General features: G+C 46.3%; 6 protein-coding genes across 6 annotated transcripts; 5 read left to right on the top strand and 1 right to left on the bottom strand.

The window, feature by feature from the left end:
* Nucleotides 1-1,150: 1,150 nt before the first annotated feature.
* On the top strand, nt 1,151-1,595 carry N7478_008701 (putative copper resistance protein Crd2; the record flags this gene model as incomplete). The annotated part of the gene is made up of 3 exons (XM_056924915.1): nt 1,151-1,310; nt 1,370-1,465; nt 1,525-1,595. 3 exons carry the CDS (start codon nt 1,151-1,153, stop codon nt 1,593-1,595), a joined length of 327 nt encoding a protein of 108 aa, XP_056777641.1.
* A 717-nt stretch (nt 1,596-2,312) lies between these two features.
* N7478_008700 (uncharacterized protein) lies at nt 2,313-2,549 on the top strand (the record flags this gene model as incomplete). The annotated part of the gene is made up of 1 exon (XM_056924914.1): nt 2,313-2,549. The coding sequence occupies one exon, from the start codon at nt 2,313-2,315 to the stop codon at nt 2,547-2,549; it is 237 nt and encodes a 78-aa protein (XP_056777640.1).
* A 2,902-nt stretch (nt 2,550-5,451) lies between these two features.
* On the top strand, nt 5,452-8,412 carry N7478_008699 (AP-2 complex subunit alpha; the record flags this gene model as incomplete). Its single annotated transcript, XM_056924913.1, has 3 exons — nt 5,452-6,238; nt 6,309-8,236; nt 8,314-8,412. 3 exons carry the CDS (start codon nt 5,452-5,454, stop codon nt 8,410-8,412), a joined length of 2,814 nt encoding a protein of 937 aa, XP_056777639.1.
* A 563-nt stretch (nt 8,413-8,975) lies between these two features.
* On the bottom strand, nt 8,976-9,775 carry N7478_008698 (YggS family pyridoxal phosphate enzyme; the record flags this gene model as incomplete). Its single annotated transcript, XM_056924912.1, is given in 2 exon segments — nt 8,976-9,382; nt 9,397-9,775. The coding sequence occupies 2 exon segments, from the start codon at nt 9,773-9,775 to the stop codon at nt 8,976-8,978; spliced, it is 786 nt and encodes a 261-aa protein (XP_056777638.1).
* Nucleotides 9,776-11,436: 1,661 nt separating this feature from the next.
* N7478_008697 (uncharacterized protein) lies at nt 11,437-11,727 on the top strand (the record flags this gene model as incomplete). Its single annotated transcript, XM_056924911.1, has 1 exon — nt 11,437-11,727. The coding sequence occupies one exon, from the start codon at nt 11,437-11,439 to the stop codon at nt 11,725-11,727; it is 291 nt and encodes a 96-aa protein (XP_056777637.1).
* A 523-nt stretch (nt 11,728-12,250) lies between these two features.
* N7478_008696 (histone deacetylase hosB) lies at nt 12,251-14,548 on the top strand (the record flags this gene model as incomplete). Its single annotated transcript, XM_056924910.1, has 1 exon — nt 12,251-14,548. One exon carries the CDS (start codon nt 12,251-12,253, stop codon nt 14,546-14,548), a length of 2,298 nt encoding a protein of 765 aa, XP_056777636.1.
* Nucleotides 14,549-14,550: the final 2 nt, after the last annotated feature.

The following is a 14,550-nucleotide window of genomic DNA, read 5'->3' as shown; positions in this document are numbered from 1 at the left end:
TGCCAACTACAAACAAATTTAGGTGACTCGAGCTTCATTCTCCTTCGCGAGCACCTGTGCAATTGTTACGGTGTTCTTGATGTGGGTGATAATGGTCAAATTGATACGAACCCAGTAGCATCAACCTCGCCTCTATATTAATGTGTTTGGATTCTAAGGGCCTCGGAAAGAAAGGCTGGAAATTATTTTCCAACTCGTAAATAATATAAGGCAGTTTATATTACATGTCACTCGAATACACCACGCTAAGACAGACTCCATGGCTAGGCTCAATTATGGATACCGCGCTCGATGCAGGCCGGAGGGGGTACTTATTTTGTTGTAACGTTGACAGGGTTAAATCAAGCCAATGGTTGGTTTACTGATGCGCATGACTGGCATAAATTTCTTTGTTTCTTTTTTTGGGGAGGGGTAGGGGTGGGGGCTAGCCGACTAGCCTTTTAGGTGGAGTAATTCAAATCAAGGGCACTCGGCAACTTTATCTGCATCCTTATTTGTAGCATTGCTCCAGCCTCCAATAGTAGTTGTTATTGAAATTTACTCAAACCCCAACTTTAAACCATACATGTAGTATTCAATGCTTTGGCCTTGATTCAATTCACGGTCTATGCGACCGTGCTTTGCACTGCCTTCCACAAATCTGGTTCCTGAAGCTTCCAGATCCTCGAGGCGAGTTTCTCCTTGCTGACATGCCATGACAAGTATACCGCAGATCATTATAGATATCTCTATCGAATCACAGTCCTTGTAAAAGTCAGCATTAACAATCAAGAAGAGTTCAATGTTAGTTCAGCCATTCACGATGCGCGGATTGATGTGAGGCAGGCACATGACCGTGCTCAGCCAATAAGGAAGGAGCTATCCCCTGGTCATGCAATCACGTGGTGTACAAATCAACCAATCAGAGCTCAGATGATAATAATCAAGCCACCAGGTGGCACCAGACTGTGACGCATGCAATCAAGTATAAATATTCAAGGACACGCTTTCCATGTTTTTGCTTTTTAATTCATTCCAATTCATCATCTCTATTCGTGAATCTAAAAGCCTTTTCATCCTTAAAAGCTTCAATCCTTGACATTGCAACCTCCTCCACAACCACCACTCTCCATCTTCAAATCTTCGAGAACTTCTCATCTCCACCTTCAAAATGGTCCACCCCGCCACCACCTGCTGCAAGACCTCCGGCGCCGGAGAGTGCGTCTGTGCTTCCCAAGCCAAGTGCTCCTGCGGTAAGGAGAGTGCCCTCCACTGCTCCTGTGGCCAGGCCTCATCTGAGAATGCCATCTCCGGACCCCGCTGCTCATGCCGTATGTTTCCAAATGCCCCGATCTGATAAGGATGGATCCATAACTAACACCTTAAATAGGCGCCCGTCCTGTTGGTCAATGCACCTGCGAGCGCTCTGTGAGCGAGAACAAGCCTGTTGCTGGTGATGCCTGCGCCTGCGGCAGCCGCCCCTCTTGTAAGTTTGCATACATACCCCTGCAGTCGCAAGGAACTCGGTCCTAACATTGATTTTAGCATCTTGCACATGTGAGAAATCTGAGGGTATCGAGTCCGCGCTCGAGGTGGACTTCACCACCCGCGTCTAAATAGCTTGACTATTTCGCTTTCGCCACTCCTTCTATGGCGAGAGTATGGATTTTCCAATCATCAGTTGCATTGTCATGGGTGGAGTTCAACTGGATGGCGTTTATCGAGCTTACTGGGTTGCACTTTTTTTTTTACCACTTGAACTTTTATAACAGTCTAATCCACTGTGGATGACTTATTTTGCTACGACGAGTCATGAGGTGTCATTAGAAGAGAAAATAAATATATAATGAATTATTAGTAAAACATCGCTGTTTCGTAAGTTGCTTAAAGAAACCTGTATCATTTCAAGTGCATTATGAGTGAGGCACTTTCAAAGTTTGCGTAGAAGATTTAGTACTCTTCCAAGGTTGTCATGTCACTCATGTGTGCTGTGCGTATGCCTAGTAGAGATCTAGTATTAGGCTCAACAGGATGATGTTCGTTCATGCAGCTTTGTTTGCTTGCGAATCTCCCAAAGCCACTTGGTATGTTTCCAGCTAGCAAATAGATCGACCGAGCACTTGAGGTATTGAATCCTGCCCAGGTGGAACTACTGTTGATTTTCGTTTTTAAAACTTACCTGGCTTTATAACTTTCTTCTTGAGTTGCTTGGCGAATAGCTAGCACTTTTTATACATAACGTATTCGGTAAGCGAGTGACGCATGTAAGCGAGTGACGCACCCCGCCCAAAACGCGTCTATGAATTAGCACTTAATTAATTCGACCACCCATTATGCCACCAATTCGCCTCCAAACCTCGAGAAACTCAATCGAGCAAGAGGGTAGGATCTTATTAGCTATTCAGGCTATAAAGAACCAAGAAATCAACGCTGTTCGTGAAGCAGCACGTCGTTTTAATATATCGGAGCCGACACTTCGCCGCCGCCTCCGCGGTATTCAAAACCGCGCGAATTCACGCGCCAACTCACATAAATTAACAAAAATCGAAGAGGAAACGCTTCGAAAATAGATCCTATCGCTTAATAATCGTAGAGTAGCGCCCCGGCCGACTACCGTACGAGAAACTGCGAATATTCTTCTTAAAGCTCACGGAACAACCCCTATTTAAACAATCGGGGAAAAATGGGTTTATAACTTCGTGAAAAGGTATCCTAAACTATTAAACTGGTTCTTAAGATACTATAATTACGAACATACAAAGTACAAAGACCCAAAAATTATTGGTAAATAGTTTAATCTTGTTTAAAAAACTATACTTCAATACAATATCAATCCTAACGACGTTTATAACTTTGACGAGACTGGTTTCGCAATAGGATTAACAGCGACTGCGAAAGTCATTATAAGGGCTAAATACTACAGTCGGCAATCACTTTTACAACCCAGAAATTATAAGTAGATAACTATAATTAAATATATAAATACTTTAGGTTAGGTCTTACCTCTATATATAATTTTTAAAGGTAAGGTTTTTATTAAATCTTAGTTCGATAATCTCCCGGATAATTAGCGATTCGAAGTAAGCCCAAATAGCTGGACTTCTGATAAAATCAGTCTTCATTAGCTTAAAAAGCTCTTTATTCTATCGACTTCTTTACAATTAAAAGGTTGGTATCAACTTTTGATACTTAACGACTACAGAAGTTATTTAACCCTAAGGTTTGACGAAATCTATGAAAAAAACGATATTATACCAATTTATATACCTATATATTCGTTATATCTTTTATAGCCTCTCAATATTAGCTGTTTTGTAGTATTAAAGCACTTATACAATCAGCTTATTAAAATAAAGATATATCTTAGGATTAACTATATCGATAAACTTGATTTCCTTAAGATATATCCGTATATCTGAATTAAGGCTTTTAAACCTAATACTATTAAAAATAGCTTCGGGACAGCCGGTTTAATACCTTTTTTACCCAATCGAGTACTCTTAAAACTTAATATTTATTTTTAAACCCCAATACCCCTAGCAAGCTAGGGTAGTAAATCAAACTAAAATTTTATACTAAAAACTCCCTATATAGAGAAAGAACTATATCGATAGGCTTCATCGATTAAAACTTTACTTCATATATAATCTTATAGTCCACCTAGCCTATTAGATTGTATATTAAACCAGCTTATAAAAGGCTTTTAACTCTAGATATAAAGTTATATTCTATAAGTATAAGAAATTAAGGAATTACGCGCCGTTAATAAGAAGTAGAAGCAAAAGCAGACTCAGTCGACTAGGCAGATAGCTTATGAAGGCGATATCTTAATTTAAGAAGTTTGTGAGCTACGTGCGGAGCCATTTGAGGCCTAAGTAGCCTGTATCAATACCTATCGTGAGCAGGTTTCAGAGGGTTTACAGCCACCTATGCGGGGCCAGCGAGGATATAGAATATGTAGGAAGCCAGGATATAGAAGAGAAACATGCCCAGATAGAGAAGCTAGCTAGTTAAATTAATTTAATGGCGTTTTGGTTAAGAAAAATGTATTTAAAATAGATAATGTATAGTAGGTGCGTCACTCGCTTACATGCGTCACTCGCTTACCGAATACGTTATATACTTATCAAGTTCTACCAGGTCTGAAACATAAAGAAGCCCCCAAATAAAGCCCCAGCGCTTGAGGCTGTGGTAACTTTGGAACTGCCTTCTCATCATGATGGTGATGCACCAGATCAGCTTCAATCCTCAGGATTAATTTTTGGTAGGTACTACTTTCTTGTATCCAACACAGCATTCATCTCCACACCATCATTCTTCCATGGTACTTACAATCAAAGATTTGCTCATCAGTTCCCTCAAGCTTGGTGTTATCACGGCGTTCAAGTTATTGAGCACATGGATGTGTTTCACTGGCAGGGTTCATGCTTATTATGTCCCAACTACTACTAGTACCCATCATCATCAATAAAGCTTTCCGTGGATCAGAGACATGGACCAAGTTGTCCTCGATTTTGAAAATACCCTTGGCGCACATTGTGACTGGGAGTCAGATTCCTTGGTGAACGGCAAGAATTCGACTACCTAGTCGAGCTCTTCCACCTGAGCATTGGGGGAGAAGAGGCCTCTGGTTGCGCACCATGTGATCTAGATGACAATATATAGTACTAAAGAAGTAGTACCTACGGTGGACTGCCCAAGTGTTACCACCCCTCTGGTCATGTGATGGTCAGCAACTTGAAGCCAAGTTTACCACTTAAGAAGTCAGCAGAAATTGAGTTTCCAATTTTAGTTGAGAAATATATTTCTTTTTCACAATTTCGTAGACCAAACTAAAATAGATCGAGATCGGCTCTGCATGTCCCTTATATACTAATACTGGTAGTCCCTGTTCCAATCGCACCGCCACAGTCGCATCAACGTTATTCCTGCGCCACAGCGGAAGGGAGTGATCGACAGCGGAAAGTGGCCCAAGGGAAAGAGCGAGTGTGATGGGAAGATCCAACTCGGAATTACCATCTCTTGCGGAAAGGGGAACCTGCTCTGCATACATTTGGTACGTGAATGATCAATTTTAATCAAACGAAACTACCCCAGTTTTTGGCCTGGATTTCATGACTTCGTGCTAATCGTCGTTCTTGTTACCAACTCTAGACTCGACGGATCCGCACTGGGCCAACCCCTGTTTCTAAGCTGCTAAGCTTCGCCCCATCCCAAATCCCCCGTCGACTCGATTCCGGCCAATGCACCATCGAAGTCGCGACACAGCAGGGACATGGTTGTGTGACGTTCTCAGCCCGATCGCAAACCCCTGAGGTGATCTTCCCCCCGCGTGGCATGCGAGCCATATATCTCAACTCCACCCCACTCCTCATTCCCCGAAGTCTAGCGTTAATTGTGTCCAACGGGACACGGTAAACCCGGACCCACGAAACAAAAGAAGAAGAACAGGGCGAAAGTCACACCGCAATAATGTCGTCAATGAAAGGATTGGTGCAGTTCATCGCGGACCTGCGGAATGCCCGGGCGCGAGAATTGGAGGAGAAGCGCGTGAACAAAGAGCTCGCCAATATTCGACAAAAGTTCAAGGCCGGCAATCTCAACGGCTACCAAAAGAAGAAATACGTTTGCAAGCTGCTCTATGTCTATATTCAGGGCTATGATGTCGATTTCGGCCATCTAGAAGCCGTCAATCTGATCTCCTCGACGAAGTATTCTGAGAAACAGATTGGATATCTTGCTGTCACCCTGTTCCTACACGAGGAACATGAGTTGATCCACTTAGTCGTCAACAGCATTCGGAAGGATTTGATGGATAATAGCGAATTGAATATTTGTTTGGCGCTACATGCAGTGGCCAATGTCGGTGGTCGAGAGCTTGGTGAAGCCCTGGGCAATGAGGTCCACCGACTCTTGATTTCGCCGACCTCGAAGGCATTCGTCAAGAAGAAGGCCGCTCTCACCTTGCTTCGTCTCTACCGCAAATATCCTGGTATCGTCCGGAATGAATGGGCTGAGCGAATCATCTCGATTATGGATGATCCGGATATGGGTGTTACGCTCTCAGTAACCTCGTTGGTCATGGCTTTGGCTCAAGATATGCCAGAAGAGTACAAGGGTAGTTATGTCAAAGCTGCGCAGCGACTTAAGAGAATTGTGGTCGACAACGATATTGCACCAGACTACCTCTACTACCGTGTGCCCTGTCCATGGATTCAAGTCAAGCTTCTTCGCCTGCTACAGTATTACCCTCCTTCAGGTATGTTGAACCCCTTATCCATCTCTCTCTCTCCCTCTTGATGTCCCTCGGTTACTTACTCCAATCGCAGATGATAGCCATGTCCGTGAGATTATCCGAGAATCTCTTAGGCAGATCATGCAAGCTGCCATGGAAACACCAAAGAACGTGCAGCAGAACAATGCGCAGAACGCAATCCTCTTCGAAGCCATTAATCTCCTTATTCATCTTGATTCTGAACATACTCTCATGATGCAGATATCTACTCGCCTGGGCAAATACATTCAGTCCCGGGAAACAAACGTCCGATATCTTGGACTGGATGCGATGACACATTTTGCAGCCCGGGCGGAGACTCTTGATCCGATCAAGAAGCATCAAAACATCATCCTGGGCTCGCTTCGAGACCGCGATATCAGTGTGCGCCGCAAAGGACTGGATCTATTGTATAGCATGTGCGACACCACCAATGCAGGCCCCATTGTGAATGAGCTTTTGCGTTATCTCCAAACTGCAGATTATGCAATTCGCGAGGAGATGGTTTTGAAGGTTGCTATCCTTACCGAGAAATATGCTACAGATGCCCAGTGGTACATTGACATGACCCTGAAACTGTTGTCACTTGCAGGCGATCACGTCAACGACGAAGTATGGCAGCGAGTCATTCAGATCGTCACCAACAATGAAGAATTACAAGCTTATGCAGCTCACACGCTTCTTGGCTATATGAAGACCGATTGCCACGAGAGTTTGGTGAAGATTGGCTGTTATGTTCTGGGCGAATTTGGCCATCTCATCGCTGACAACCCTGGATCGAGCCCCATTGAACAATTTTTGGCGCTACAAGCAAAGATGTTTACTGGCTCGGATAACGCAAGGGCTATGATTCTCTCGTCATTCGTCAAGTTTGTCAACCTGTTTCCTGAGATCAAACCGCAGCTTCTTCAGATTTTCCGCCTCTACAGCCACTCTCCGGATTCCGAACTACAACAGCGAGCTTTTGAGTATCTATCCTTGGCAACACTACCAAGTGACGACCTGCTTCGGACTGTTTGCGATGAGATGCCGCCTTTCTCTGAACGAACATCCATTCTTTTGTCTCGCCTCCACCAGAAGACAGCTGGCACTAGCGAGAAGAAGACCTGGGTGGTTGGCGGTAAAGACGCAAACACAGACAAGAAGGAAGTCCTCATGGCACAAACAACTGGTCTGAAGCGCTCGTTCACCACTATCGTCAATGGTACAAGAACCGGATCCACTCCCAACACTCCAACAAGTGCAACAAGTGCATCTGGTGACCTAGCCGGACTTGACTTTTTCAGCGGACCGGCAGCACCTCCTCCAAACCTTGCCAGTGCAGCTCATTTGACACCAGACTGGGAGGTAGGCTATAACAGACTCTACTTCGCGCACGAGGGTGTCTTGTTCCAAGACGCTCAAATCCAGGTTGGGTTACGATCAGAATATCGTGCTCATATGGGTGTTGTCAAGCTGTACATTGCCAATAAATCCACATACCCCATCGGATCCTTCACTACTACGATTGATAACCCGGCTACTCCAAATCTGAAGATCGACAGCAAAAACCTTCCCGATTCTACCATTGCGGCGTCTAGCCAAACCCAGCAAACCTTTTTCTGTGCCTCCCATGGGCCCTTCGCTGATGCCCCTACCATTCGTATTTCATATCTGGCTGGTGCTCTGCAAGCATACACTCTTCAGCTGCCCGTTATGATGCATAGATACATGGAACCATCCTCAATTTCTGCAGATGATTTCTTCAAGCGCTGGAGACAGATTGGTGGCGGGCCTCTCGAGTCCCAGAAGACGTTCGGCTTGAGCGGGAAGAACAAGACCATCAATGAGGCATACACTCGGCAGTACGTGGAAGGATTCGGATGGAAGATCTTGGATGGTGTCGATCCGAACGTGCAGAACATCGTTGGCTGCGCAGTATACCAGTTTGAAGGCGGCAAGACGGGTTGTTTGTTGCGTCTGGAACCCAACTACGAGAAATTGGTAAGTTATTGAGATCACCCCCGGGATATCTGATATCTCTTCCTATAATACACAAAATGCTAATATATACCCTTCAGATGTATCGCGTTACCATTCGTGCCACCCAAGAAGGAGTTCCGCAAGCTCTGGCTCGGCAGATGGAGCAGAAGCTGGGGCAAGGAGTCAGGAATGATTGATGGTCTTTGGACCCTACGATTAGCGAATGAAAGCATTTGCGAAGCAATGTGAGGCAAATATGTACATTTTCAATCAGCTTTCGCGTCAAATACTAGCGAGCGTCCCTTAGTAATGGACACTTCGCTTTCTTGTACAAGTTTCTCTCTTTGTTTCTAGCGTACAGACAATTATGTATATGAGCAGTAGTTTTTATCTGAAGCTTGATCTATCTATAATCATGCCATTCTCCGTCAGAAGTACCTAGGTAGTATGTAGCATTCATCATTCAATCAGCGCTGCCTGACTTTAGCTCGCGGTACTACTAGTAGTCATCCACACTTCCAGGGCTGGGCAGTCCGAGGTACTCGAGGGTGTCACACGCGTTAGGAAATAGTCACATCATATACTAGTAGACATTGCCAAGAGCTGTGCCTGCTCCATTAAAGCGGGCTACAGAACTGAATGGGTCGTTGATGACTTCATATCGCAATTTATAACAGCGTCCTCCCATATTTTAATGCATGTATATACAACACAACCATCATTATCAAGACTAGCCTAAGCACTATGCCCCACTGGCAGTCTAGACAACTCTAGCCTCAGACTTGGGCGGCCGATCCCCAAAAATAGTCGTTCCCACACGAACCTGATCTGATCCAAGGGCAATAGCACCCTCAAAATCCGAACTCATCCCCATACTCAACTCCAACAGTGCATCATCCCCAAGAAGCCCCAACTCATTCACAATTCGATCCCTCGTCTCCCTCAAACAAACAAAATCTTCATTCTCATTTTCCGGCGTCGTATCCCTCGACCTCGCAATAGCCCCAATAGTCATAACACCCTGCAATTTAAGCCGTGGACACTTCTCCCTGATAAAGCGACAAAGTCCCGAAGCCGCACCAGGCTCAACACCAGCCTTATTCTCCTCGCCCGAAGTATTAACCTGGACATAGATGCGCAGTTTAGAATCCTCAGCATTCGTAGTATCTACATCCTCAGACTTCCTCTCTCCCCCCACCCCTTATCAAGCAATGTAGCTTTTTTCTCTGAATCGACGCTTTCAACTGCCCATAGCCCGCGCACGTCCCGAGCAAGCGTAACGCATTTATTTGATTGGAGACCACCGATAAAGTGCCATTTCACGGTGCGGGGGAGAAGTCGGGATTTCTCAATGAGCTCTTGGAGGTAGTTCTCGCCGAAGTGGAGCTGGGAGGCGGGGGGTTGGTGGAGGGCTAGAATGTCGGAGGCGGGCTTGAGCTTGGATACTGCTACTAGGCGGGTTGTTTTGGGAGATTGGGCGGGAGCTGCGGTTGTGACGCGGGCAGAGACGGCTTTTAAGTTCGCCAGGAGGGTTGAGGCTCTGGCGGGTGTTGCGGTCATGTTGGGTGGATGCTCTGTAGATTGGGACGGAGTGGTCATTGCAGTTTTCGTGAAGGGTTTTGTATAGATGGGTTTTGGTGAGTCGATTGATGTTCTTCTGAGTGGTGAGGTTTATGTTCACGAGTGCGAGTTGGGATTGCTCAGTAATTAAGAGCTGGTGTAGATGTATATGCAGGTGAGGTGAAAGAGCTTCTCGTTGAGTCAATTGAGGAAAGAAGGAAAACTAGTGGCGGCGTTTAGTTCGACGGCGATAATGATTGCGATCGTTGCCTGAGGCCACTAACTTCCGCGGAAAAGTGACAGGTCACATGACAGATCGGACAGTCTGATAAGATCTTACCGCCTGCCTGTATAGGATAAATTACCCCATTTATCTCTGACCGCCTTTATTCCACTCGATCCATTGAAGATGATCAAGATCCGTTTGCGACGTGATTGAATTTGATCTAATTTCTAAATTTTCCATGCGACGCTGTACCTGTTGACTCAGCCACCTGAATTTTCTTTGTTCGGGATTTTCGGGCGGCAAATGATACCAGGGGTTTTCTTTGGGGCTGCATTAGGGAGAGCGGCTAACTCCAAGCCAATCAATGCGCATAGATGTATGGAACGGTTTGGCGCCCGGGTCACCGCGGATCCTTCACGATTTAGCCTGTGTCGATCTCCGTTGAGTTTCGAGCTGGAACCTTGAGCTTTGTGAAGCTTTGTGGTTTATCGACATAGGCTAAAGCCTATTTTTAAACAATAGAGCCGCCTATGAGGGGGCTTTATAGCCTTACCTAGCTATAGAAGGTTAAGGTCTCACCGCATACTTCCTTTTAGTGATTTTTTACATCGATGCAGCCTGCAGCTAGTTCTTCGCCAAGATTCCAAGATTCCAAGATTTCAATTCATTATTTCTGTTACCTCATTTTTTTCAAATTTTACTCAGCCGCCTCATGATCGTGAAGCCATAGTCTGGTAGAGGCCCAGGCAATACTACCTGACTCTACAGGCGAAGATGTAACCCGAAGCGCCGAAAAGGGTAACTTCTAGTCCAATCCAGCCCCGGTCGACCTGATTGATTATGGGAGCGGCCCAATCCAGCTCAGTTAATGGTCTTCCTTGACGTCAGCTGTTGCAGGATCCATGGTTTCAAGACGCGCTGCTAATACCTATTCACTCATTATTACCATCAATTTACCTACTAAGCCTAATTAGATAGCTTGCTCTGCCTGACTCCCCCAGGTTGTAATAGAACATAAACCTGCAGATCTGCTCTTCTGCTCTACTTTCCTTTCTTCCTGCACCTATTTTCTATTCCCATCAGCTGGCCTGAAACACTCTTTGTCGTGAATAAACCCCTTTGATCGCACCTCCGTGGGACAATCTATACTCCATCTGCTCCGTCATACCACATCTCTCATCTCTCTTGATCAGCAGCACTAGACGCATTTCAGTCGACCAAACCTCAACTCATATTAGTTTTCGACTCTCGATCTTCATCTCTACATCCAGAAATCGCCGACCCTCAGATTTACCCCTCCAAATTCTCCGCATACTTTCAATCAGAAGAAAATCTTCTTGCGCCGGAATTGGTCGGATCCCCAATCCTACGCTCCACTCTTCGTTCCATACAAACCATTAAACACCAATTGAATTTCCGAATCTCTCCATCAATCATGTGTCGCCAATATTTCACCTTGTATGAATGGTGTCATTGCGAAGAAGATGCTGGTCAAAGTGTTTGCGCCGGTCAACGCCGCAACAGTTGTCCGGGAGTGAGCTTTGAAACAGTGCATATGCATTGCTTTTGCAACACCCACGCTACTCGAGGATTCAAGTCCGAGAAGAAGACCGTTAAGGAAGCAGAGAAGAAACGTCGCCGATCCCAGGATTCTCTCGATGAGAAGTCTTCTTTCGGCCGTCGCTGGTATCAGTGGTATCAATGGCGCGGTCTGTGGTCTCGGTAAATGAAATACTTTATTCTTTTTCCGTTCTCATGTCACCTTATTTTTCTTATTTTTCATGATTCTTGTTCATTTCCCTCAGCTTTGGTGTTTCGGTTGAAAATAGTTTCATTCAATTCAATTCTTGGGCGAATCTACTATGATTCTGGAAGGAGTTTGGACATCAGGCGTTTAGGGAGGAAAATTCCCCTATGATTTTCGTTTTTATTTATTTCTCATGGTCATTTTTGAATCAATAGAAGGAATGATGCTTTTTCTTTGACAGACATATTCTAGTGAAACATGGGAGAGAAGTAGAAGACTTGAGTATACTATTAGAAGAATGTAGGAATGGGATCGACGATCGACTGACCCCTTGCCCCATACAACCACCACAACCAGGGAGAAAGTTGAATACATCCCGCGCCTCTTCCCTTTCTCTTCATGCTCCCTACGAGTGACATACGCAGGACACAAGAAAACAATAAGAATCTCCTTTTTTGAAATCCTTTGTATCTCATGCTTTTCAGATCTATGATCCAACATCATGGACCCCTCTAGATCCCAAGATGATCCCCCTCCGCGCTTTATTGATAACCCAAACAACAACGCGATGAACCAGCCTGACCCGTCTGACTTTGACATCGCTGATTCTTTGAATCGCATGTCTCTGGCAAATGCTGCGGCAATCCCACTACCAACTTCGCCATCTCTTTTATCGCCTAACGATGTCTCATCGCGCCCCATCCCAGTCAACCAACAACCCGCTCCAAGACGCACCCCCAGCTCCAGCTCTCTGCGCGACGAACGTCGCAAATCAATCCCTGCCCTACAAAAGCGCCAGTCAACCGCGTCGCTACGATCCGTTTCTGTAACCAACGGCCCCTCTTCTCCACTCGCCGACTCGTCGCGTCGTTCCTCCGCTAATTTCGCGGGGTCCCCGACCTCCGCCGCGTCGCCCGCAATGTTGCCACCGCGGCTCGCGTTTGCCCCTCCAGAGCCCCAGGGCCCCACGGCAGCTTCCATCGCGGCAGAACACTTCCAGAAAGAGGTCGATCTACACCATGCGGTCGATCTGGGTTCCAAAACAGTCGTTGTGATCCACGATGCATGTTACGGCCATCGCTTCTCACGCCCGCGAACAACCAGAGCGCAACTAAGTACCATCGTGGAAAGACCAGAGCGGATTCGTGCTTGTGTAGTAGGCATCGCTGCTGCTTATGTTCGTCTCGGTCGTCGACATGCTGGGGAACTATTTGCGCCTCACCCACAGCTTGATCTGCATCTCTTACCTCCGCCACCATTCCAGATTCGCAAATCGTCGCGCTCATTGCCACTGACCGATGAAGCTGTTACTAGCGTCCATGGAAATCTATGGATGACAGAGCTCAAAGGCATGTGTGATCTTGCAGAATCGCGCCTCGCCTTGACTGGAAAAGAACTGGTTCGAAATCGCACCCAGGAGAATGATGGCCTAGCTTCTAGCGGGCCAGAATTACACTCGGGTGACTTGTATCTATGTTCAGAATCGCAGAATGCTTTCCAAGGCGCATTGGGTGGTGTCTGTGACGGACTCGACCTTGTACTTGGCCCGGGTCCTACTACACGCGCATTCGTTTGCATCCGTCCTCCAGGCCATCACTGCTCAGCAGACTTCCCCTCGGGATTCTGCTGGATCAATAACGTGCACGTCGGGATCTCATATGCAGCTACTCAGCATGGATTAACGCATGCCGCTATCCTCGATTTCGATCTGCACCATGGCGACGGCTCCCAGGATATCGCCTGGGACCATAACCGGAAAGCATGGTTTGCTTCGCGCAAGTCGTCACCTTACGAAAAAACACCTATTGGATACTACAGTCTTCATGATATCAATTCTTATCCTTGCGAAGACGGCAATCCAGACAAAGTTCGTAACGCTAGTGTCTGCGTTGATGGTGCACACGGACAGTCAATTTGGAACGTCCATCTTGATACATGGGGAACCGAGCCAGAATTTTGGAAACTGTACAAGACCAAATATGCTGTTTTGATTAATAAAGCCCGTACATTTCTTCGAAACCATACCAAGCGACTTACTGAAAATCCAACTGGACCCCCTCCGAAAGCTGCGATCTTCATTTCTGCAGGATTTGATGCAAGTGAATGGGAAGGTGCTGGCATGCAACGGCATAGGGTTAATGTTCCGACTGAATTCTATGCAAAATTTACCGCGGATGTGGTTCGGATGTCTGAAGAAGAAGGGTTAGGTGTCGATGGGCGTGTTATCAGTGTCCTGGAAGGCGGTTATAGTGACCGTGCTCTCACCAGTGGTGTTCTCAGTCATATTGCTGGGCTGGGAAATGCGTCTGCAGATACTCCGCCTTCACGAATGCCCAGCCTTGCTGCTACATTGACCAAGGAAACCATGAAGCCTAGCCAGTCGGAGTATGATATTGACTGGTGGTCTCCTCAACATCTTGAGGAATTGGAAGCGCTCGTGGCTCCGCCAATCAAAACTCGTGACAAATCTGCGCCAACCTTCTTGAACTCGACTCGCTCATTCTCAGCCAAGGTAGTTACGCCGACATGGGAGCGCAAGAATTTTGGATCCTACCCAGGCCTTGAACCTAGCCTTCCCCCTCTGCCAGATGTGGGTTGGGCAACAGCCGCGCATGAGTTATCAAAGGTGCTCATTCCGGAGGATCGGCAGACTATGAGCTGCAAGCCTGAGGATCTCAACGCCGCAGCTTCTCGTCAACGGCTTGAGCGGCAAGTTGCGCTTGATGGCGGCGTGATGAATCCAGCGATCATCCCCCCCCCCCTCCAGCCCCTATTGACGATAAACGGCAACTTCGCGTGAGA

This window comes from Penicillium angulare (genome assembly GCF_028827245.1).
Source record: "Penicillium angulare strain IBT 27051 chromosome Unknown utg000005l_segment0_segment0, whole genome shotgun sequence".
NCBI lineage: Eukaryota > Fungi > Ascomycota > Eurotiomycetes > Eurotiales > Aspergillaceae > Penicillium > Penicillium angulare.
Note: the sequence above shows the minus strand (reverse complement) of the source record. Positions and strands in the feature narration are given on the sequence as shown.